General features: G+C 34.2%; 1 protein-coding gene across 3 annotated transcripts in view; it reads right to left on the bottom strand.

Annotated features, from left to right (window-relative positions):
• The window catches only part of LOC140444918 (facilitated trehalose transporter Tret1-like), a 148,623-nt gene that overhangs the window by 27,660 nt on the left and 93,776 nt on the right, over positions 1-27,187 (bottom strand). Inside the window, exon 1 of one of the 3 annotated variants that reach the window (XM_072536615.1) lies at positions 18,657-18,822. The exons of the other annotated variants lie outside the window; for them this stretch is intronic. Within the exon in view, the coding sequence (XP_072392716.1) occupies positions 18,657-18,683 (27 nt within the window). The 5' untranslated portion in view covers positions 18,684-18,822. Of the gene's footprint in view, positions 1-18,656; positions 18,823-27,187 lie in introns of those variants that run through there. 3 annotated transcript variants of the gene reach the window in all.

The following is a 27,187-nucleotide window of genomic DNA, read 5'->3' as shown; positions in this document are numbered from 1 at the left end:
AGTCCCAACGATTTTATCAATTAGCTGTAACGAGTACTACTCATTGAATTATCCGTAAATTTATTTGTTTGTTGGGAGAACCCTTTTGTGGAAAATTTTTAAATTACGCATTTATTATACGCATAAAATTAGGGGAAGAAGTAGTAGTAGGAAGCAAATAAGATCAGAGGGATTTTAAATTATATTATCAACAGTACTACGGAGAGGAAAGTGATTTAGATCATATATTTTTTGGTTGTTCTAAAAACAGAGTCCACTCATCCAAACTTATAAATGATTTACTAAAATATAAAATAGCAGCTCCTTGGAATATACTATATTTATTATCACTTGGCTCTGTAGATACTTACAACTCTTTAATTAAATTTTTAAAAGACAGCAAATTATCATTATAATTCTCTAAAAATTATTTAGTTAATCTTGTTACCTTTGTTTTAAACCATTTGTATAACTTCCTCCTCTCCGTGACCTAGTGTTGTTGTGTCTTATATAAATCAATGCCTTGATAGGTCCCTAGGCGAGAAGAGTGTGTCCCTGTTCTCCTAATATCGATGTAATCTTTTATTTTGATAGGGCATTTAGGTAAATAGGCCTTTTGTGTCTGGCTGTATAACGATCTAAGTCTAAGCCAAAAAAAACAGTACTACAAATTTAAATATTTTCCTAGGGTTCTTCTCAAAATATTGGCAAGAATATTAAGAAATATACTAAACTGCTATATGGAAAAAAATTTGTAACCACGTTTAAATTTCAGAAGAATGTTTGTCATTAACATAGGTATCATCCATTTTTATGATAAAATCCTTCTTTCCATCATACTATCGCGTAATGTTTCAAAAAAAAAACTTACATAAATAAAAAACGAACCCTGCCTTTTATGAGAGAATCAGAAGATACTTCCCTCTTCATAATATTCAATTTCCAAAATTTTTTGATCAGAGAAATATGTAGAGTCACACCTCCCCCTGGACCTTTCCTTTTGCAATATGTGATCTAACTCTTTCTAAATACAATAAGCTTGATACTTCCCATATAACAACGACTTAATCCTTTTTTACATTCTTGCTTCTTTCCAAGATCATTATCATATCTACACAGATTCATCCAAGACTCTTAATGGTGTGAAATCAGCAGTTGTAGCTCCAAACATGTATTACAGTTTAAACTATCTTCCACTTGCAGTTTGTGCTCTGGAGAACTATACTCATTTCTGCAAGCCCTCAATCCTGTATATATACGTACACAAAAAAATCCAAATTATGTCATAATTACCGACTCTCTGAGTGCATTACTTATGACAAACAGTTATATACAAGTAATTCTATGGGTATTTTAATAAAAGAACAATTATAGTTATTAAAAAAGGCGAGGCAGCAAGTACGCTTTATATGGATTCCATTACACAATGGACTTCAAGGAAACGAAAAAGCAGATTTTCATGCCAGAGAAGCAATACACAGTTCCTCTTCAGTGTTATTGAACTTAGTGTTTGTTTCTTAGTGTGATAGTGTGATCAAATCTACATATTTCAACCGAATCTTGGTTCGAGATAAATTTAAATCGTCAGCTGTTTGTTAACCTAACCCGTTTACGTATAGGTCATAGCAGACCTAATCTCCAAATCAAATCGCCCTATTTGTGACCTATATAACTGCGACATTAATGTAACACATATTTTAATAGTGTCCTAAATATACTAGTGAAATATGAAAACACTCAATATCTAACCATGTAAATGCAGTCTTAGAAGCACATTGTAAATTTACAAATATTTATGTTTAATTACTTGAAAGATATTGACGTTTTAAACAAACTGTAACTGTTAATATTTTGTAAACCTTATTTACAAATTGTAAAATATGACATTCTGACCCAATTGTGAACCTAATAATTAATCAAAAATAGTGTTTAGATTTAATTATCTATGTATTAATTATAGCTACAGCTAATAACTTAAAGTAGTTGATGCTGTTACCAAAAAAATAAAAAAAAAAGAATCTTAGAATAGTACCAGACCGACTTTAGAAAGGACAGACCTAATATAAATCAAATCTTCTTCTTAAAGGAGATAAAGACAACTTGTTGCGAAGGTAAAGTTCCTCTGCATGTTTTGTTTGTGAATTTTAGACAAGCATATGATAGACTCACATTTGAGTCGATAGACTCGAAACGTATTGAGCAAGGGAACATTTCTGTATGCCAAAATATTTATCAGACTAGTAAAAATAAAACTAAATAACTTTACTTGTAAAATTTCTTGGCAAAGGCACATTTCAGATCAATTTACGGTCACAAAAGGTTTGAGACAGGCAGATCCTTTATATAGTACATTATTCCACTTAGTGTTAGAAACTGTAATCAGAAAATGTAGGACGAAGGTGTAAAAAAACAATAATAAAAGATGAGCACCAGTGCATGACATTTGCTAATGATCTAACGATCTTAGAAAGCACCGCTAAAGAATGTAAAGAGTGATGAAGCAAATTATTATTTAAGCAACGAAAATTTGAATAAAAACAGGATTAGAAGCTCGAATGAAAAAAAAACTAGACAAACTCCGAATATATAAAATAGTAATTAGACCCAGTAATATGTGCTTATTTGTAGACCAAAGAGATAACACCTTTGAGCTAGAAGAGGTAAATGATGGTAAACTCTGGAAAAATACCAACAGAATGGCTGAAATTTGAGTTTATTGCACTTCCAAAAAAAACAGAAGCCAAAAATGCCATAGATTACCATAGTATAAGCCTGATGAGTCATCTTCTAAAATTGTTCCTAAAGATAATTCATAAGAGAATCTACAAGCTGTGTGAAAGTCAAATTTCCCCCAACCAGTTCGTGTCTAGAAATGCTGTTGGTACTAGAGAGATCTTATTCCAGAGATGCAGAGACGTCAACTGCAACGTATACGCATTTTTGGTTGATTACGAAAAAGCGTTTGATCGAGTACAGCACGCCAAGATGATGCAAATACTAAAAGAAATAGGAATTAACAACCAAGATCTGAAAATAATTGGAAATCTTTACTGGAATCAGACAGCAAATCTCAGAGTTAAAGGTGAACACACTGAATAATGTGAAAATTATGTGTGGAGTGAGGCAAGGATGTATTTTGTCTCCTCTAATCTTCAATCTGTACTCTGAAAGAATATTTATCGAAGCTTTGCGCGAAACTGAAAAAGGTATTCTACTAAATGGTTACCGGGTAAACAACATCAGATATGCAGATGACACCATAGTATTTGCGGACAACTTAGAAGACCTACAAGTTCTTATGAACAAAATCACGTATTACAGTCAATAATATGGACTCGATATAAACGTTAAGAAGACAAAGCTTATGATAATAAGCATATCAGAAGGTCAACTATACGCCAACCAATCCCCTGTAGAAAAAGTGACGCACTATAACTACCTCGGCACCATAATAAATAAAGAATGGACCAATAACCAGGAGATTAGAGCAAGCATCGGAAAAGCTAGATCCACCTTTAATCAGATGGGGGCCTTCTTCAAGAGTCACAACCTCTCTCTTGTGCTACGTCTTCTCTGTCCTTTTTTATGGTGTTGAATGGTGGACCTTGAACGAAGATATGTGCAGAAAACTGGAAGCATTGAAGATGTGGCTATATCCGAAAATGCTTAAGATCCCGTGGACTGACCGAGTCACAAATGAGGAGGTCTTAAGAAGAATGAATAAGAACCAAGAGGTACTAACCACTATCAAATCTCGAAAGTTACAGTTCTTCGAACATATTATCCTAAATGAATCCAGATATGCTCTCCTTTAAGCCAGACTGCAAGGAAAAATATTTGGAAAACGAGGTCCAGGAAGAAGAAGAACATCTTGGTTAAAGAACCTCAACATCTGGTTCAATACAACATCTGTGCAGTTTTTTCGCGCTGCTGCAGACAAGATAAAGATCGCCGTGATGATCGCCAATATTCGTAACGCATAGGCACATCAAGAAGAAGAAGAATATGTGCTCGCGAGGCATGGACATTAAATAAAAACAAAGAAAATACTCTGGAAAGATGAGAAGGGAAAATATTGAGACGCGTATTCGGGGAAAGAAAGACAGAAGATATGTGGGAGAGAAGAACCAACAACGAATTAATGGCTTTGTTTAAATAACCTACCATCAATTGGTTCATCAAGTCGCAAGGGTACAGATGATTGGTCCCAGAAGAAAAGGTACGTCCTATTAAATCGATTTTAATGAAATTTGAATTAGACTTAAAGAGTCTTCTTTCTCGGAATATGAAGGTCCTTAGTTTGATCTTAGTCTAAAAAATATACCTTTATTTTAACTGTTTTTTTTTGTGTTTTTTAGTATTTTTTTTTTTAATAATTCTTAAGATTTAAAACTAGCATTGTATTTTGTAAAATTTAATTACAAAACTAATAGTTTTTGAGATATATGCGATAAAAGGAAGAAAAAGATCGAATTTTGTAAATGTTTTTCATATTTTATTTAATAAAAAGTTAAGCTCACATTTTACAACTCACGCATTGTGAAATTATCATTTGTAATGATTTTTTGAGCAATTTTTGCAGTGATTCTGGAGCAGCTCAAAACATTTTTGTTTAAAGTTCCTCTCTTTAAAATAAAGAAGAAACATATTTTAATAATATTGGCTATTCGCAGAATGAATACACAATACTCTACAACATTATTAAAATTAACTCTAGTCAACTCATCTCTTTCCATACACCTTTATTACCAGAAAAATAAAAACCACAATTTCACGTCTTGGAAACCATAATAAATAAGATTGTCATAAGATACCGAGATTAATGCGGTTTTTGGCAAGAGTCGTTGCAAAATGCGGTTGTGGAGTAGATCCGGCTAACTGATTGTCATAATTAAAACCTCACCTCCAATTAGTTAACACGCGATTATTACTATATTTAATTGTTTTTTAGAATCTAAATTCGTTATGCATTGTGCATAGCTGATAATCGTGAGTATCGAGCAGTTGAATAATTTAGTTATAGTAAATATGGAACTTCCTGAATTTTAAAAATTGTAAACAAAATTTTAGTTTTAACTTCAAGCAATTTTGGCCAATACGAAACAGAGCTGACAATTTTTTTAGTTTTTTTAATATTTGCTGTTGATTATATAAATTCATATTATACTATGTATTCAATACGGACGATTCAGAACGTAAAGATCGTTCAAATGTACTACTCTAATATGTTTGATAAAAATATGGCATCATGGCTAACTATAACTTTTTCAACCAAAGTAGTTTTCATCATCATCATTGGCTCCACAACCCATGGTGGGTATTGGCCTGCTCAAGGATAAGTCTCCATTCTCTCCTATTCTTCGCCTTGGCTTTCTAGTTTCGTACTCCCAACATTCTCAAATCTTCCTCCACCTGATCCTTAAATCGTGCTCTGAGTCTGCCTCTCCTTCTCACTCCATCTATTCTTTGGTTATAAATATATTTTGGCGGCTCCATTTCATTCATTCTCTCTATGTGACCTAACTACCGCAGCGGGTTTATTTTGATGGACCTAATAATATCAGGTTTGTCATAAGTTCGAAATTATAGCCCTTCTGTACTCCTCCATAGATATGCCCGAGGATTTTACGTTCAAAGCATCTTAAACGTTCTTCATCGCTCTTTGTCATCGTCCATGTTTCCGACGCGTAGGTGAGGATGGGCCTGATAAGAGCTATGTATATCACTAGTTTCGTTCTTTTTATAACTAGGCTTGTTATTAAAATTTTTTTTTAATCCATTAAGTAATTTTACCAAACGTTAATACGTTATATTTTGAGATGATATGTATTTTCTACATTTTATATGGAGTCAAAGCCTGGACCTTAACGGAGGCAACATCCAAACGATTAGAAGCCTTCGAAATGTGGTGCTACCGCCGCATGCTCAGAATTTCCTATATCCATCATGTTACAAACAACACCGTGATCCAAAATATGAATAAAAATCTGGAAATTATGCATATCGTAAATATCAGAAAGATGACATACTTAGGCATGTGATGTGCAATAAGAAGTATTAACTAATTCAACTAATTTTACAAAGCAAGATAGAAGGCAAAAGATCTCAACGGCGCAGAAGGACATCGTGGTTGAACAACGTCAGACAGTGGGCAGGAATGACTACCATACATCTATTTAGAGCACCATATTTTAGTCAACAAAGTTGTATGGACCAACGTGATTGCCAACATCCACAGAGGATAGGCACCAAAATAAGAAGAATACGTTATAGATCGCAATCGATAAAAAGTTTTACAAATATATCGCCAAGATTGTCTAATAATGATAGTCGAAGATATTCCAGTAAGTTTTTGTATTACAGCAGGAATCATTATATATCTTTTGGCAGAGATACGTGCTGATTCTCAGAAATATGTCTTATAAGAGAGAAATAACGTGCGAAATTTTAAAAATTTCTAGATGAAGTTGGTCTGAATGACGACCAGTTTGATAATAAAACATCGCTATCCGAAGATCACGTTTTCGGCACCTACTGCAAACAGGAACGTGACTCTGAAATTTATAATGATTCGGTAAAAAAAATAGGACAGTTCGAACAGAAAAGTTTAATGTCAGTATTTCCCTACAATATGATGAGTGTACTACTGATACTAGTCCTCTTCTTCTTCCTTCTTTGATATAGGGTTTAAAGCCTGTTTCTTCTTTAATAATAGCCTCCTAAATTGTTTAAATTATGGCACCATCTTTTTCTTGGTCTACCAATACTTCTTCGTCCATTTGGTGACTTATCTCATGTTATTCCTACTATCCCATCCTCTGCCATTCTACTAATGTGTTCGTTCCGCTCCTGTTTCCGTTTTGTCACTCATCCATTTATGTCTTCTATATTGCATGCTCTTCTTATGTTTTCGCTTCTCTCGCTATCCAGCAGACTTTTCCCAGATATTCGTCGGAGTATTTTCATCTCTGATACTAGTCAATATAATAAATATTAGCGTGTTCCATTTTTTTAAAGGCACACTTACTGCTGTACTATTGCACAATGAGTTACTTATTTAATTAATTTACCAACTTAATGGAGTAAAACTGCAAAATGGGCGTCACTAATTATGTTTGAATATCACTCAATCAAAGAAACTATTCAATATCTTCTTATGTCCAACTAGATATTTATTTAATTAAGATTTAAAGGTGTAATAATTTTATATGGCTATATATAAAATGCTTAAAATATTCTTACTCATAAATGCTTAATTTACGTACTTGAAAATTATGAATTGTTTAACTTCATTTAAGTATAAAACTTAAGTAAAAACTATTAAGAAAAAAAAAAGAATAGAGATAATCTCAGATAATAGGAAGCCCAGACTAAGGAAGCAACATATATCCATCCCATAAAACAGAACCAAACAATGCATTTATTATGGAAGGCTACTGAGATATTAAAAGGACCACCTGTTATGCACAACCCTCTAATAAGAAATGCAGATGGCACCTGGACCGCAAATACTGAACAAAAAGCTAAACAATTGCAGCACATTTAACAAACACATTCCAACCAATAGAGGGAGAGGACTTTTAGGAACTACCAGATATTTTCAAAGACAAAATTAAAATTAAATTTGTTACTCTTAAAGATGTCCAAAAGGAGGTAAATAAAAATAATAATTCCAGAAAATCGTTTGACAGAGAGGACAAAAAGGAATGCTAGAAACGGCAGAGATAAAAACTCTTCAAAAAATCGATAGTGAAATACGATGGGACAGAGCTATTACGTAGATGCACTGTGGAGAACATGTAAGAACTGTGTAAGAAATAGAAGAGTAGAATGGAACGATCATATAAGCGGAATGACAACAAATAGAGTAATAAAGACGGCAAGAGACTTCCAATAGGAAAACGATAAGTAGAAAGAACACGAAGATGATGAAGCGACAACTCACTGGAGGCACATTGAAAAACAGACAAAGTCATATCTACATAAAAACAAAAAGAAGAAGAAGAAAAGTGTCTGGATTCGATCTAGTAAGGGGAGAGATATTAAAACAGCTTCCAAAAAAGCAATAGTGAATAATATTAACTTAAGAAATGCGTCATGCAGATGTAAGCATGTGCCCCTTGACTGGAAAGTGACAGAGGTCATAATAATAATAGCAAAGCCAGATGAACCGCAAATTGAAGTTTCATCAATCTATATCTGTGTTACCTGTACTATCAAACTATTTAAAAAGAAAACGTTCTGAAAATTTATAAATGGATTTTGGATAGCTTTTAAAAGTTTTAATAATAGAATTTTATACCATTTTAAAGAAAGGAATTTTTACTTCATTCACTTCATTATTAAGACGAAAGCTGAAATAATCTATTCTTACAGTGAATACATTTGGAATATATGAGAGGACAATCAATAAAACAATGTTACAATGGAGAGTTGACCACAAAAAAATCGCAGGGCCTGAAGTGGATAAATATAGTAAAAAAAAAGAATATTGCATAAATACCTACATAGATAGGAAATAAAGTTATTCGGTAATATAATAATGTATTTATTTTAAAATGACAGTAGTTGTTACCATTTCCTGTTATAGGCAAATACGGAAAACTCGCGCCGCTTTGCAAAACGTAACTGTTCTGATAAAATTCTTCTTCTTCTTCTAATGGCGCTACAACCCTTTGTGAGTCTTGGCCTGCTTAACAATGTTCTTCCATTCTGCCCTGTCGAATACTTTCCTTCGCCACTGCCTGATGTTCATGGTTTTAAGATCCCTCTGTACGTCGTCTATCCATCTTTTACGGGGCCTTCCTCTTGTTCTGTTTCCTTGGGGCTTCCATCTCTGGACTACTTTTACAGATCGATTATCTGGCATTCTTTCTAGGTGACCAAGCCAGTTTAGTCTTTGTGATTTTACAAATCTGACAATATCTGCGCTCTGCATTAGTTCATCCAGCTCGTGGTTCATTTTAATTCTCCACGAACTATCGCTGCATTGGGTTCTGATAAAATTAATAGTTTAAAAAAGTTTCAATCTGACTTTCCAAAAAATAACATGTGTACTTACACTGGATTATTACGTTATTATTCCAATACATTTAAAATCTGAATTATATTGCTACTGTTATTTTAAAGTTAAAAATTTCTTCGAATTTTGTAATTACGTTTATTAGCACAAATAATGTGCGGTATTGTCCAACTATCCATAGCAAATTGTGGTTATATAAAACTCATTTAATAGGTACTAAAACAGTTATGTCATTACTTAATAAAATTACTTATTAGTTTGCAAAAATTGATGTAATCAGTTGAGACCACAATATTTTTTTGTTTTATATTTGTCCACTTTCTCGATGGCTCTCCCAGAGCAAAAAATATTTGTTGATTATTATATTCTTGTTGCTCAAGTTAATACAGAAGTCAATACTACATTTAATAAAACTATAATAGTTTCAAATGCGATGTGTAGGATTTCGTATATAACGCAGAACAATTTTTAAACAAATGGGACTCTGGCAGATTTGACGTATCGAAAATGATAACATAACTATTAACACTTTGACTGCGCATGGCTCTCATGTGAGCCACATCGTTTCTTTGTGAGATGTGCATTGCTCGCTGGTGAGCCATAAGCTCGTTCAAAATAAACACGTTAGTATTAGAGGTACGTGTTTGTGAATCTGTGAGCTTGTTGTTTGGAATATAACCTACTTAAAACTATTAGCTGTTTGAAATATTGGAAACCATCAAGACACGAAAGCTGCAATACCTGGGGCATGTTATGCATAATGAAATATACAACATACTTTAATTAATTATACAAGGGAAAATCCAGGGCAAGAGAAGTGTAGAAAGAAGAAGAATCTCATGGTTGCGTAACTTGAGGGAATGGTACGGATGCACATCAATCGAACTATTCAGAGCGGCAGCATCTAAGATCAGAATAGCCATGATGATTGCCAACCTCCGTCGCGGAGATGGCACGTAAAGAAGAAGAAGAGGCACTATACGTGAAATCAAATCTATGTAGTTATTAGAGTTTTTTATAATAAGAATGCATTTTTATATTTAACTCATTTCTAATTAACTGTGAAGAATTCATCTTATCTACGAATTGCACGAATTTAAAGACCATTCATACAGCGTATTTTTCTTTTCTGTTTAAAAGTATAGCAATATTATTCATCATACTCGAATTACAATTTTAAAATCAATTACGAAATTTCTGATAAGAATTCTTGAAAAAGTGGTTCCGACAGCAAAAATATGTAAATAAAGATTTATTATTGGAAACGACGCACAGTAATCACAATCAGTATTGATGACAAAATACTCGTATGTACGCTGGAAGAATTGTAAAAGGTGTTAGACAAGGTAGCATTATCTTTTAAATATTTTTTAATTCGTTCTGGGATAAATAAAAAATAATCATGAAATTTTATGGACAGATGATGAAGGGACCTTAGCATGAATGTCAAACTATCACCTCTTCTTAGGTAAACCACATGGGACGTTACATACATGCTATACCTGGATTAGACAAGCAATAGAGGAAAGAAATGAAGCACACAAAATGTATATAACAATAAGAACACGGGAAAGATGAACATCATTCGAAGTTGCAAGATGGAAAGCAGACAAGATCTGTAGAAATAAAAAAGAGCCTACGAAAATGGACAAAAAGAAAAATTGAAAGAAAATTTTAAAAATAACAAAATTAGAGGGGCTTACGAATACCTAAAAAAGATAAAAAGTGGGTATAAACCTTAAAAAAGTCTATGTAAAGATAAAAGGACCAACAGAAAGTCACAGAAACCTGGAAGCAATATTTTCAGACCCCACTTGGTACCCAAGTAAACATGGAAGATGAAATGGGTAAGAACTGCGTAGAAGACAATGATGAGATAATGGAGCAGAATTGTATAAGGTAGGTGGCGACCACTTAGCGAGTCAGATCCATGCGCTTATCAAAGACATATGGCAAAAAGAGAAATTACCCGACGACTGGAAGAAAAGTATAGTATGTCCGATCTATAACAAGGGAGACAAACTACAGTACAAAAACTACTGTGGAATTTCTCCACTATGTTCAACATATAAAGTCCTTACCTATATTATAAACCAGCGGCTTTAACAACTAGCAGAAAATATTATTGGAGAGTATCAGATGGGCTTCCGACGAGGAAGATCGACACTGGATCAAATATTTACAGTCAAACAGATCTAGAGTAAGTCATGGGAAGTTGACATGGATGTTCATAACGTGTTTGTAGACTTCAAACAGGTATACGACTTAGTCAAAAGGAACAAACTACAATATATTGTATGAATTGACAATACCACACAAGCTAATTCTTCTTCTTTATGTGCCGTCTTCTACCGAAGGTTGGCGACCATCAAACGATAGGTTTTTCTGTTTTGTGCCGCATGTATTATGTCCGCAGCTTCTGGTATTTGAAACCATTCTCTTAAGTTTCTCAGCCAGGATTTCTTCTTTCTGCCCAAACCTCTTCTACTTTTAATCTTGCCTTCCACGATAAGCTGTAGCAGACTGTACTTATCATTACGAAACACATGGCCCAGGTATGACGCTGTGCTAATTAGACTCATTAAAGCCACAATGGATGAAACTGAGGCATGTGTACGGATACAAAACCACCGGACGGAATTTTTCAAAATGTCGCAGGGACTACAGCAGGGAGATGGGCTGACCTCTACGTTGTTTGCCTTAGCACTGGAGTATACGGTTAGGCAAATGCCTAGGGCAAAAGGAAACCTACTAACCAACCGAATGGTTCAACTGGCCGCTTATGCCGATGATATTAATATTATGAGTAGAACATCAACAGGAGTACAAGAAACATACGCAAAGTTAAAAACGCAAACAAAAAGGCTAGGTCTGGAAATTAGCACGAGAAGAAATATAGTCCCACAAAACATTATACATAAACATGACATTAAAACGTTTGGAAAGTTTGGATACCTGAGAGTAGAAATATATGTATGTCGACGGAGCAGAAGATGGAGAAATATGGAAGAATAACGCAAGCAAACAGAGCTTATTTTGCCCTCTTTCATTTATTTCGGTCTAAAACTGTCCCAGGAAATACAAAGATGAGAATCTATAAAACTTTAATTCGACCAATAGCATATTATGGCAAAGAAGCATGGGTCCTGAAAGAAACATCCAAAAGCAAACTCGACACATTCGAAAGAAAAGTACTAAGGATAATACTAGGACCTGTGAGGGAAAACGGAATCTTCAGAATTTTCAGTCGATACAACAACGAGATTTATTAACTTTATAAGGAAGCACCACTGTCAGACTTCATTAGAATACAAAGATTGCAATGGGCTGGATATGTGATAAGAATGGGAGAGATTAGTCTACCAAAAAGAGCACTGAATGGTAGAATGCAGGGAAAGATACCGGTTGGAAAGCCAAGAAAGCGCTGGGAAGATACAGTAAACAGCGACGCACAAGCCCTTTTAGGAGTCCGTGTATGGAGAAGATCAGCAACAGGCGAGCAAGGGTTGAGGCAAAAAATAAAGGAGGCAATGGCTCAATTTGGGCTGTAGTCCCAAAGAAGAAGAATACCTGGGTTAGAAATTAATTTTTTGAGATATTTATTTATATTTTTCTATATTCATGCAAAAAAACTTTATTAAAATATATTTAGTGAAAAAGATGGTTTTATATGGTAATAGTGTAATTCACTTTTATTTCTATCAATTATTTGTGACCAAGATACAATTGTATCAAAATTGTACTCAAAAAATATAAATCTCTTAAAATCACTAGCCAATCGACAATGGGGAGCCGAAGAAGAAGTCCTATTAAGTTTATACAGAGCCCTAATAAGATCTAAGTTAGACTATGGATCGATATTATATATGTCTGCCCCTAAAACTTATTTAAAATCACTAGATATAATTCAAAACACTTCATTAAGAATATGCCTTGGAGCCTTTAGATCTAGCCCTACAGAAAGCATATATGTCGAATCGTGTGAACCCCCTCTAAATATTAGAAGACAAAGTCTACTAAACTCCTATTTTGCTAAGGTCTCTGCAAACCCAAATAATATATCATTCCAACTTATTAAAAATTTTCAATTAACAGGAGCACACAGTAGAGCTACTGCCAATTCATCACTACAGTTTCTATTCCCACTCTTGCAAAATTTTGACCTAAATCTTACCACCCCCATTAATTAGCCCAATACTCCACCTTGGCTAAAAATATTACCTGACTTTAACGTAAATTTGTGCAGATATAAGAAAATGGAAACCTCCACGATACTCATGAAACAAACTTTTAATGACATAATTATTAGAGGCAAGTTTGATAACATAATATTCACAGATGCATCTAAAGACGAAGAAAGTGTCGGATGTGCTGTTACTTCCACAAATAACAGACTAGCAATGTATAGACTACCCAAGATTACCAGTATATTCACTACGCTAACTCTAAGCTATACTTAAAGCTCTAGAGGTTCCAATGCAGGGTACCAAAAACTTAGCAATTCGGGGCTTGATATCGGGGCCATATGGAATCCTTCACATGTTGGTATTAAAGGAAATGAGAATGCTGACCACGCAGCAAATGAAGCACGTCGCTCTGACCTTACAGATGAAAAATGCTAATTGTTTCAAGATATAATAATTGAAATTAAAAAGTTATCTACCTCAATGTGGCAAAATCAATGGAACAGGTGCACTACCCAACTAAAGTCCATCCAACCAAACATTTTAGGACCTAGAATTATTACTACGGAAAGAAAATCGAAGACCATCATTAGAAGGCTTAGAATTGGGCACACCCGGCTAACCCACGGATATCTGATGGTTCCAGAAGAACCTCCAAACTGCCAATATTGCAACTCCCATCTAAGTGTACACCATATACTTGTGAAATGTAACCAGTACGCAGCAGCACGGATCAAACATGGTATCCACGGAAGTTTATGTGATATCTTAAATTCCAAAAACAATATGTCTAATGTGATAGAGTTCCTTAAAAACTGTAAATTATATCACCTGTTGTAATTGTATCACCTATCTATATTTTAATTTTGTATTCATCTGCTAGTTTTTTATTTTCTTTTTTTTTTATATCAATGTAACTTAATTTATTGTTTTACATGAGACATGTAATTTGAAATTAAAAAAAAAAAAAAAAAAAAAAAAAAAATTTCACAAAACACTCACTTCTTGCATTTGTTACAAAAACATCAGTAACAGTTTATTACAGAATAACCGCTAGAAAAAGTATACTTCTAAATTTATAAAAAAATTTTATCGTCGACCACCCTGTATATAAAACGGAAGTTATTATAATCACCAACCTTCTTTTAGTCTTCGTTTCGAAAAGCTACACCTTACAAATTAATTCACTATTAAAGGTTACTATATTTTTTCTACACTTGCTTGTTAACGAACTGTTCACTTCCGAACAATACAATCGAGCGTTATAAATCTTTGCTTTGTTAGGTAATTGTTCCGCTGCAGGTTTTACGGATATGCAATAACTGTTAAATTATAATAGTAGAGGTTTTCTAAAACACATTGTATTTATCGAAATTTATTTTGGTATGTCTACTTAATTTCAATAAATTAAATTTTACCTATTCATATCTAGTAAACACAATGTTTAAACATCATCCGCAGAGATTATCAACATGGTCTTCGTCTGGAGGACGATACAAGAATCAAATCGATTATATTCTTGACTTGACTAAATGATGGAGAAGCTCAATAATCAACGTGCAAAATTTCGCATTAAGTTACACAGTAAAACAATCACAGATAAAAGACAAAAATTGATTACAAAACACCCGGAAAAGTTTAGAGAAGCATTAGCAGAAGCTGACCTACCAGTTACTACCAAAGACCTTGACAAAACGTGGGAATACAAAAGAAATCGATCACTGAAGCCATCAACAATACTAATCCCAAAGACAAAACAGCTAGGAAAAAACATTGAATGACTGAAGAGACTCTCAATCTTGTAGAAGAAAGACGAAAACTTAGAAACGGCATATCAAATTTAAAACAAAAAGATATAGAGATATCCACCATAAATACAACCATAAAACCCTTGTGCAGAAGGGACAAAAATAATTATATTAACAACTTATGTGTACAGCTAGACCTAGAACATGCTGACCGCCAAGAATCTAGAGAACTTTTTTCAAAAGTCAAGTATCTAGCGAGAGAATTCAAACTGCAGACACAGATTAGCAAAGATAATAGTGCAAAAACCATAACAAACCCAGACGGTATCGGAGAGGTGTGGAAACAATATTGCGAAATACTATTCTCTAACAACGGCCCAGACAATAATACAGAGAAAAGAAGTTATGAAAAAGAACCTCAAATATTGAAATCAGAAATTGAGGCGGCAATTAAAAAGCTAAAACTCCGAAAAGCAGAAGGAGAAGATGGAATAACAGCTGAAACACTTAAATAAATGGGAGAATTAGGGACGGAAGTAATGCTTAGAATTTGCAATGAGATCTGGAATACCGGGAAGTGGCCAAATGACTGAGGTAAACTGACGTTTATTCCATATATGAAAAAGGTTCACCGACAGATTGCAGTAATTACCGTACAGTAGCATTGATATCACACGCGAGCAAAGTACTTCTAACCATCATTAATAAAAGACTAAAATAAATTCCTTTACCACAAATTCCCCAAGAACAATGCGGATTCGTCTCAGGTAGAGGAACTAGAGAACATATTCTTAATATTCGTCAAATTATCAAAAAATCTCGAGAGTTTAACATAGAAACATATTTATGCTTTTTTGACTATTCCAAGGCCTTCGATGTCGTAAAATGGGATAAAATGTGGCATATACTTAGAGAAATGGGTACGCCAAAACATCTAATCTATTTATTACAAAAACTATATGTAAATAATACTAATGTAAGAATTAATAATGTGGTTTCGAAAAACTTCGAATTCGAATCTGGAGTTCGCCAGGGATGCATAATACCCCTATCCTATTCAATATATTGTATTGGAATCAAAAGGCCAATTTAAAGATAGAAGAACAAAAGTCCGAAAATATAGATATAAAGAGAGGAGTAAGACAGGGCTGTGTTCTGTCACCATTACTGTTTAACGTGTACAGTGAAGCTATATTTCAGGAAGCGTTAGCGGATCTGGGTGATGGAATCTCTGTAAACGGAAGAATATTAAATAACATAAGATTCGCTGATGACACCGTTATAATGGCAGACACCCTGGAATCGCTACAAGAATTGGTAAATATAATTAACGATTATTGCATTAGATACGGACTAAAAATAAATAAGAGAAAAACTAAATTTATGATTGTCTCAAAAACGCAACATGGAAATGAAAAATTAATGATAGAGCAAACCCAAATAGAAAAAGTAGAGACATATAAATATCTGGGAACCTGGGTTGATGACAAAAATGACCAAAGCAGAGAAATCAGAGTCCGAATTGAAACGGCAAGGCAAGCATTTGTGAAAATGAAGACAATACTTACCAACAGAGACCTTCAGTTGCATCTCAGATTGAGGGCTCTAAGATGTTACATATTTTCTATCTTACTATACGGAATGGAAGCTTGGACATTGAAGAAACAACACATAAGAAAAATAGAAGCGTTCGAAATGTGGTGTTACAGAAGAATATTAAAAATTCAGTGGGTTCAAAGGATTACCAATGCTGAGGTACTACGACGTCTAAATAAGGAGTTAGAAATTATAAACAGCATAAAAAGAAGAAAACTAGAATATTTGGGTCACATAACCAGAGGAGAAAAATATGAGCTGCCTAGAATTATTATGCAAGGAATGATCCACGGAAGAAGAAGCATAGGAAGAAGACGCATCTCCTGGCTGAAGAACCTTAGAGAATGGTTTAACTGTAGTTCACTACAACTTTTCAGAGCAGCAGCCAACAAAGTGACCATAGCCGTTATGATATCCAACCTCCGATAGGAAATGGAACTTTAAGAAGAAGATTCAATATATATAGGGAACATATTATGCGTCAAGTTTTTGAGGAATAGCAAGGTGAAGCAACGATAGGAGGAAGAAAAATCAAAAACCTACGTTATGCTGATGGCACTGTTAGATTGGCGTCATCACCAGAAGAACTGGAACAAATTATGAGTAGGCTAGGAGTAAGTACGGAATATGGTTTGAAAATAAATATGCAGAAAACCAAAGTAGTGATCGTCGATAGAATCAAAAACAACCAAGCGAAGATAAGAATCATGGCAGATTACGAAGTGGTCAGGCAATTTAATTACTTAGGCTCCGTTATTACTAACAGTCTGGGATGCGAAGATGAGATCCGTCGACGTATCACAATGTGATACACTCATACAAAAAAAATGTCATGGTACAGCTTTTGCTATCGTTATTATAATAATCGTTATTTTAATTAGACTAATTTGACTCTACAGTTGTTCATATATAATGTTCAGGTACTAAGTACCTACTCAAGCATACTATTAGTGGAACTTTCCAAATTATATGTAAGATGCAAAAATAATATTGTCATTAGGCAAGCGAAGTGAGAAAATTACATCCAAATACGTTTTATTATTTTACACGATAGAATAAATTATTATTAAAAATATTTAATTGCAGATATCGAGATCCATTCTGGGATTTTAATGCAAAAATAACCTTGAAGATGCATCCACGCTAGAATATATACCTATACATAATGCATCATATATATAATATGTATATAAATCCGTAAACTAATTTTGTGAAACCAAATTCAGATTTCTGCTTTAATCTGTGCCTTCTAAGAATTGCAAGGCAAAACAGATGTTGATAAAGATGTTATTAGAAACATGAGGAATCTAAAATCGCATTCCATAACATATCTCCTCAACTAAGCAAAAATCTTTAGCGAATTGGGATCATCAGAGACGGATATTCACAGACGTTCAAAGAATCAAACAAAACGAAGTATATGAAAATAAGTACGCAACAACAAATCCTACGACCACTTATTACAAAAAACGACGTCATCGAAGCAGTGAACGAGTTTATATACCTGGTAATACTACTGCAGAGATAAACCGCAGAATTTGCACGACCAACAGATGCTATTTTGGGCTTAATCTCCTCCTTAAATCCACAATTATATCGAGAAATAAAAAAATAAAACTCTGCAAAACAATAATACGCCCAGTCCTAACATATGGTTCAGAGATCTGGACTCTAACAAAAAATAATGAAAACATATTAAGATGTTTCGAAAGAAAAGTACTAAGGGAAATCTATGGAGCGGTGAATGACAATGGTGTGTGGAGAAGACGACACAACTCATGAAACATATTATTAAGATAGGACGTCTGAGGTGGATAGGGCATGTAATGTGGATGGAACAAAATGATCCAGCTAGAAAAACGCTTCTTGATAGACTCATTGGTCAGAGAAGAAGAGAAAGAACCAGAACAAGGTTCCTTGATAAAATCGATGAAGACATGAGAAATAAGGAAGTACGCGCTTGGTGGAGAAAAGCGATGGACAGGGATGATTGGAGAAACATTCTTGAGGAGGCTAGGATCCACGCAGAGTTGTAAAGCCAGAATGATTATGATGAATTATGTAAATACCATATATATCGCAAAAGTATTAATTATCACAGCAATAAAATAAATTGGTAAAACTTACATTATACGCACAACTTTTCAGTTTCATTTTCTCCTTTGTCAATTAACGAAAACGCGAACTAAGGTAAAACAACTTTATAAATCACCAAAAGCCAACCCTACTTGCATTTTATAAACACACCTAAAAATTCATTCGCAAAATTGGATGACACATGCTTTTCCAGAACTTATGACCGCTAAACTATTCCTGAGATTGTTAAATTTTAACAATTAAAGTAATGTCAACAAGTTTTTTACTCATTTCAAGTATCGGATAAGAAAAATGGTCATTAAACATGGACTAATCAAAATAGTTACCTTTAGTGCTTAAGTTTTAAACCGACAGTCATCTTTTGAGTAGTTAAGGTTATTAAGACAATAGATTTTTTTTATATAGGAGAGTTAAAAATTTCAAAACTAATAAATAAAAATTATTGGTAAATTATATTTTTTTCTTGAAGTGAGAAGTTATAAATAAGTCACTCGTCTGTATTCATTCTTAATATCTGTACGCCTCCTATTCAAGGTAAGAGAGATCAATCAGGGTCAAGCAGTGAACAAGCTAGGATTAACTGATGATTTTATCTGGTCCAGTTGCTTTGCCGTCATCTAATTTCTTCAAAGCCTTTCCTATTTCTAAAATTATTGGACTTGGCTCAGTGTGTGTCTGATGTTGGCTACGAATTCGTTGGGCACCATTCAATAATTCACTTCGTCCATCGGTTGTCTTCCAGTCTTCCTATGTGTCCTGCCCAATTCCATTTTAACATGACAATCTTTTGGATTACATCTGTAATTTTTGTTAGTCTTCGTATTTCTTCATTTGATATACGATCGCTGAGTTTAATGTTGAGCATCCCCAGTTCCATAGCACTCTGTGTCACTTGGAGTTTGTGGAAAACGAAAAGTTTTTGCCTTTAATGTATTTGGTAAGTTTGATTTAAATACTGTTTATAATCTTCCGAATACTGTCCATGCTAAGGAACATCTTCTATTTACGTCAGCCTTTAAGTTAAGCTTTGTTTATTCGATTTTTTGTCCTAAGTATATAACTCAACCTTTTCTATATTATTGTATTGAGGTCTAATAGTGCTTCCCGCAATTCTTCTCTGTCTTTTGCTATTAACAATCATCGGCAAATCTCAGGTGATTCAGGTTTTCTTCGTCTGTCGTTACTCCTTTATTTCCCCACTCTAATGTTCGGAACATGTTTTAGAGCTTTAAGTAAATAGCTTAGGTGAGATATAATCTCCGTGTCTAACCCCTCTCTTTAGTTTTATTATAGATATTATAGCTATCATCATCATCATCATCCAGCCCCATTTTCACATCCATTGTTGGATATAGGCCTCCTCCAAACGTCTCCAGTTCTCTCTATCTCTAGCTGCTGCAATCCAGTTTGTTTCTATTCTCCTTAGGTCGTCGGTCCATCGGGTGGGTGGTCTGCCTCGACTTCGCTTGTCGGCTCTTGGTCTCCACTCCAATAATCTCTTCGTCCATCTTCCGTCTTCCATTCTAGCAACATGTCCAGCCCACCTCCACTTTTGTTTATTGATTCGCAGTATAATATCGTCTACGCCAGTTCGTCGGCGTATCTCCTCATTTCTCACGCAATCTTTCAAGGTCAGGCCCAGCATTGATCTCTCCATTCGCCTTTGTGTTACCCTCAGTTTTTCGGCAGTAGCTTTCGTTAAAGTTAGGGTCTCTGCTCCGTAGGTCAAGACTGGTAAGATGCATTGGGCAAATGCCTTCCTTTTCAGGTGAATTGGGGTATTTGTTTTAAAAATGTCTCTCATCCTTCCATATGCCGCCCATCCCAACGTGATTCGTCTATTTAGCTCGCAGGTTTGGTTGTCTCTGGTTATTCTAATTTCATGACCCAAGTATGTGTATTTATCGATTAATTCTACCTTGTTGTTATTGATCTGTATCTCTTCGCTGGGAACCATATTGGTCATCATTTTAGTTTTCTCGAAATTTATCTCCAGCCTAGTTTCTTGTAGTATGTCATTCAGTTCTTGGAGCATGTCTTTGATCTCTCCCAGATTATCTGACAGAAGCACGATATCGTCCGCAAAACGTAGATGGTTTAATCTTTCTCCATCGATGGATATTCCTTTCTGTTGCCATGTTAGTCTTTTAAATGCATACTCAAGAACGGTAATGAACAGCTTTGGTGACATGGTATCACCTTGCCTGACTCCCCTTTTTATCTTTATCTTATTAGTTGCTGAATGTAGACTTATGGTTGTTGTGGCATTTTCATATATATTTTTAACTATATTACAATATCTGTGGTCGACCCTGCAATCTTGTAGTGCTCTTAAGATGGACGGTAATTCCACTGTATTATTATAGCTATCCAGATGGTTATATTGAATTCCTTTTGATTTTTCAATTCAATATTCATGAAATAAGTATACCATAATTGTAATGTAAGTTATGCAACTGACCTTGCTAGGAAAGGCCGGAGGTATTAATAATTGAGTATTATAAAAAAAACACGTGAATATATTGGTAGCAGAAAGAGTAGTAAGAATCATTAGAGAAACCGAAAGTCCCCGAAAGAGGGGAAGCGTTAACTTCATAAAACACCATTGAGACAAATAGGTGAAGATGAAACAGGAAATTTGTCTGAAATTAGAAACGTAAGAATAATAAAAATGATCAAGAAATTGTATATTTATGTTGAGTATCTATCTATTAGACAATATGAATATCAGCTTTTATTATTGCTTTATTGTTACCTAATCATATATTTGCATTAAAGTATAAATGAAATTTTTCAAAAGTTAAATAATTATAACAGAGACATAAAAAATATATGAAATGATATAGGCAAATAATTTTATGTTAAAGACGCCATACACGCTACGATAAATCGTTACGATTTAACTGTACCGTTTAAATTACACCGATAATCGCTACGTGTATGGGGTAAAATTGCACAGTTTTTTAGAATTTTTAAAAACGGTACCGTCCAACGGAACAGTACAAAAATTTCAATAGATTTATCGGAATCGGAGAAAATGCGCAGTTTTATCGATACATATATGTTCGTATAATAACTCGCGTTCCTCATAGCAGTATCTTTCGCATTTCGTTTCGATAATTGGCGCTACCATAGACAAATGATGTAAGTCATTATCCATTCTTGGAAAATTATGTCAATCTTTTGAAAACATTTTTAATTCGTTCAACAAATTAACATGAGAATAAACTTCTACTTTTAACAGCCGGTCTTTACATTAGATGCTATGATTTTTCCGCTGTTTTATCCTTTTTAAGGTGAATATTTATCTCACGATAGCTAACATGCCGTGGTCAGTCGAAGCCATCACGGACAATGAAAATTAGACATGAAAATTGTTAAATATTGATAAGAGGAGAACTGTATAGTTTTAATGGTACCGTTAAATCGTAACGATTTATTGTAACGTGTGTGGTAGTGGAAAGAACAAAGAAATGTACAGTTTAAACGATACAATTAAATCGTTATCGATTTATCGTAGTATGTATGGTAACCTTTAGGTGTATTCTGTATTAAAACTTCGATTAATATTGTACATTACCCAAAAAAGAGTGTATCTGGTAAGTTCACAACCGTGTTTACCTTTTCTGGCATAAATTTTATTTACACATATTTATCTTTATACTGAGAGCTCATAACCATTATTTGGTTGTTTTATTTTTATTAATGATTTCCATTACGACAAATCCATCAAAAGAAGTTATTTATATTTTTAGCTAAATACGAATTCTTTATATGAGTATAAACACAATAAAGTTTGTTCAACCAGATATTGTTTACAGTCTCGGGGACAAAATTTGATGCTATTACCTTGCTATATATAAATAACTGTTTTAGATCTACTGAACGTTTCTTAAAATTGGTTAAAAATGGGAAAATTAAGATTTGTATTAATAACTGGTAAAACTGAAGACCCGCTAAATTGTTATCTTGAATTACTGAAGGTTGGCTTGGACATAGTTCTAAAGTTAGGCACAAATTTATTCTTTTTTAAACAATATCTGTTTTTGAAGTTAAATGTGTCGATAGCAATTAAAGTAAACTGTATACCCAAGCTTAATCAAGCCATTCAGAGCGATGCTGGGAATATTTATATTCCACTACGCATCAATAATTTACCCATATAAATTATCATCATTCTTGTACTTATTGCGTCGAGTAAGGACGATAAATATACGAAGGCGGTTGCGTTTCGATTCAATTTGAGTCTCTTACCACTTCCTAACACGTGTTTCTGGATCTACCCGTCATCAGAGAGAGTTTGTAAGAAGACTCAAACTAAATCAAAACGCACCGACTACTCTGGCAATTATAGGAAAAATAATTACCAGAGTATGCTACTAGAGACCTCTAATGAGGAAAGATGAAGTTAAATGTGTCGATAGCAATTAAAGTAAACTGTATACCCAAGCTTAATCAAGCCATTTGCTCAGTCGCATTTATGGTCCAAGCTTCCATTTCATAAAACAAAGTCAAAAATCTGATTTTGATCTGAATGTAATCATTTGTGGAGTTAATCATTGTTTCCAGATATGCATGTTTGTCCACTTGTTCGACGTTGGTTCCGTTTATTAAAAGATTCTCGTTATTTCTTTGATTTTTCGACATTCTCATTAATTTCGTCTTCTTGACGTTCATTGTTGGACCGTACTCTTTTTCATACTCCGCTATTCTGGTTACCAGTCTCTGAAGATCTTCAATATTTTCGGCTAAGATCACAGTGTCGTCCGCATATCTAATGTTGTTAATAAGAACTCCATTTACCTTTATTTCAGCTGTTTCATCATCAAGAGCTTTTTTCAGGATCTCTTCGGACTAGGCATTAAAAAGAATTGGCGACAATACGCATCCCTGTCTTACTCCACGTCTAATTTCAATTTCTTCTGACAGCTGTTCGTTAACACGTACTTTTGCTCGCTGTTTATAGTATAAATTTGATATGATCCTGAGGTCGTTGAAGTCCATCTTCTTTGATTTCAGGGCATTTATTAATTGTTCATGTCGTACTTTATCGAATGCTTTATTAATGCGTATTTATCTTGATTGACATCCAGGCATCTTTGAATCAGTATGTTAAGTGAAAAAAGAGCTTCCTAGGCCTTTGCGAAAACCAAATTGTGTATCATTAACGTCTATGTCCAGTTTGTGATATATTCGGTTATGAATGACTTTTAGTAGTAACTTTAACACATGAGACATCAAGCTAATGGTGCGGTAATCGCTGCATTCTCTTGCGTTTTTCTTTTTTGGGAGACAAATAAAAATCGACGTTAACCACTCTTTGGGCAATACACCTGAACTATAAATTTGGTTCAAGAGTGTCACTAAAACATCAATGTTCTTCTCATCTAGATTTTTTAGCATTACTATAGAAAGCATGTTAGGTCCAGGGTTTTTCCCGCTCTTCATTATTTTTTATGCGTGTAATATTTCTTCTTTTGTAATATATGGACCTATTTCTTCTGACGTAAGTTCTATGTGCTCAAGATCTCCTCTTTCATCATCGAACAGTTCGTCGATATATTCTGCCCATCCTTAACTTTCTCGTTCGTCTGTGTTATAGTAGTCCCGTGTCTATCCAGAAGTGCAGCAGTGAGATTTTGTTTTTTTAGTCCTACCAGTTCTTTAACTTTCTTGTGTAGGTTAAACAGATCATATTTATTTTGAATCTATTTCTTTGCATTTCTCTTCAAAGTATTTTTCTTTTGCCTGCTTTATCATCTTCCTGATCTGGTGGTTTACCTCTTAGTATTTATTGTTGTCTTTGTTTTTAAATTGTCTCCGTTGTTCCATCATATTGAGTATCTCGTCATTCATCCATTCTTTTTTTCTCCTTGCGGAAATCTTTAGTATGTCTTTAAAGGGTTCCAGTAAACAAAGTTTTAGTCGATCTTAGTTCTTTGTGTTCAATTGGCTGCAGTTCATTTACACTTCATGTTGAAGGCATTCTTTTACGCTAGGTTCTTTAAGTTTTGTTGTGTCTATTGTAGGGATTCTTTGATGTCTTTGAAGGGTGAGTGTAATCTTGGCGATAAGTGGATTGTGATCTGAGGCCACGTCTGATCCAGACTATGCTTTCTCGGTTTTAACAGCATTACGGTATTTTTCATTGATCATAATATAGTCTATCTCGTTCCTGACTACTTTCTCCGATATATCTGCGGGCGATCGCCATGTATACAGTCGTCTGTTTGGTAACTTGGAAAATGTGTTTGTAATAATCAAGTTCTGCTCTTGACAGAATTGTAACAGACGGTCTCCTCTCTCGTTTTGATTTCCCAGCCCATAGTTTCCTATACACTTTCCGCTTTGTTCCTTTCCAATCTTTGCATGAAATCACCTAGGACTATCGTGATTTCTCTTGTTTTCGTTATTCTCAGTGCCTTTTTGATATCTTGGTAAAATAATTCCACTTCTTCTTCGTCGGCATTTGCCGTAGGAGCGTAAACTTGTATTAAATTTAGTTTGGCATTAGATGTCACCAACTTCAGTACCATTACCCTTTCTGGGATAGGAAAATAGCTTTCCGCTGCTCTAATAAATTTTTTTATTAACTATTACTGCCACTCTGTGTCTATGTTGGTTATTCTCGCTACGAAAATAATATGTTGTGGCTTAGTCTGTTAAAAAACAACCTCTGTTGGGCCACCTGGCTTCGCTGATACCCAGTACATTGATATTCAACCTGTTCATTTCTTAAATAACATTGTGCATTTTACCAGACTGAAACATGCTCTGAATATTTCAGGTTCCTATTCTAGTGTTGGACAGTAATGTGACATAGCTACTCAAATTTTTGCATAATGCTTACAATATACTTAATTGTGATAGTGTGAGTAAAAATTATTTATGTAGTACATTCTAATTAGATTAGTAAAATATAATTAGCAGAACATTATTTTAATAGTACTCTATTAATCTTTGTTCACATCAGACAAATGCTGCTAACTTGTGCCTATAAATATGTATATTGAAATAAAATAGTTACATATTGTCAACGCTGATATAATTTTTTGCTTATTTAATTTGTTTTACATAATTTAAATTCACTTTTGACTCTCGGGTGTGTCTCAGAAAATATACTTTTTCCTTACAATTGTAGTAATTAATTAGAATATTTTCATAGAATATTTATACATATTTATCAACACCACCAATTAGTTTAATCCATTTTTGTTTTAACGTTAACTATTTATATGCGGAATATAAATTAGTAATTATCTTGATAATACTATATTTTTGCAATTTTTGTTGACTTAATTTGTACTATACTTCAGAAAGCGCGAAAAAAGAACGGTCAATATTCAAAAGTATTACCATTGAGTAATAATATTTGACGAAACGAGTACATAAGCTTATTATGTAATAGATGAAATCAGTTAAACATAAAGTGCAAAAGTAAGGAATTAACAAATTTTTAAGTATTACTTAAAGTAATTAGAATAAAAACTTTAAGAGGTGGTAGAAATAAACGGAAGATTTGTCCCACAAATTTACGCTTTAAGGCGAGCTTACTACCATGTAGAGCGTACTAAGTAATGTAATTAATTCCAATTAGAAGGACCACCCACTAACGTGGGAAATAAGAACAAAAGCATTAAACAATACGTAATTTAATGATTAACTTTGTTATTACAACTAAGTTTAGATCTAGCCAAACTTTTACCGCACAGTTTTTTATATATAAACTGCCGATCACTGCACAATTTACACGAATCCTCGAAACACCACACGAGAGCAGTCTAAAACTAAACTGAATATGCGTGAAAACTCTAACCAAGACGTGACTAGCTAAGATGGAATACAATGGGACAATGACAACGTAACTACATTCAAATTATGATTGCATCTTCCATCAGGGGTGAGGGGAAATTTCTTTGAAATTTCTATTAAGTAGCTAAAATCCCCTAAATGGGGATTTTCTAGGTACCAGTTTTCACGGCGGGCGAACCTTCGACACCAAATTGTCTTTGTACCTGGGGTAATCGAAGGGTCAAATTTTATTATAGGAAATTTCGACACCGCGGCGTAAAGCAGGTAGGTAGGTAATTAGCGGCGATGGACATTTGCACCCAAGCAGGACAAGCGGGTTTTCCCAATATTTATTGTCAAGGCGGGGGGCGTGGCACTTGTGTACTTGTGACTAAATTATTTCAGTTGTAATTTATTTCTTGTTTGACGTTGACTTGTGCACGTATACGGATATTTAACAAATGAGTTTGATAAAAAGTTCCCGTGGTCGAGATTTATTAGTGGTGGAGCATCATTCGTTCTCGAAACAGAAAGTGTTAAAAAGCGGCGAGATATTTTGGCGCTGCATCCAAAGAAACACTAAGTGTTCCGCAAAAGTGTTTACAATAGGCTGTGAGGACCTCACCATCACAAGAAGTGATTTGGTACATAATCATGAAGCCGATCTAAAAAAGCTTGAAGTAAAGATGGTAACCAATGCATGTTAAAGAAGCCCAAGAGGACATATCGGAAAAGCCTGCCAAAATTACAAGAACTGCTGTTGCTGAGTG

This window comes from Diabrotica undecimpunctata, chromosome 7 (genome assembly GCF_040954645.1).
Source record: "Diabrotica undecimpunctata isolate CICGRU chromosome 7, icDiaUnde3, whole genome shotgun sequence".
Lineage (NCBI taxonomy): Eukaryota > Metazoa > Arthropoda > Insecta > Coleoptera > Chrysomelidae > Diabrotica > Diabrotica undecimpunctata.
This window is presented reverse-complemented; position numbering and strand designations above follow the sequence as displayed.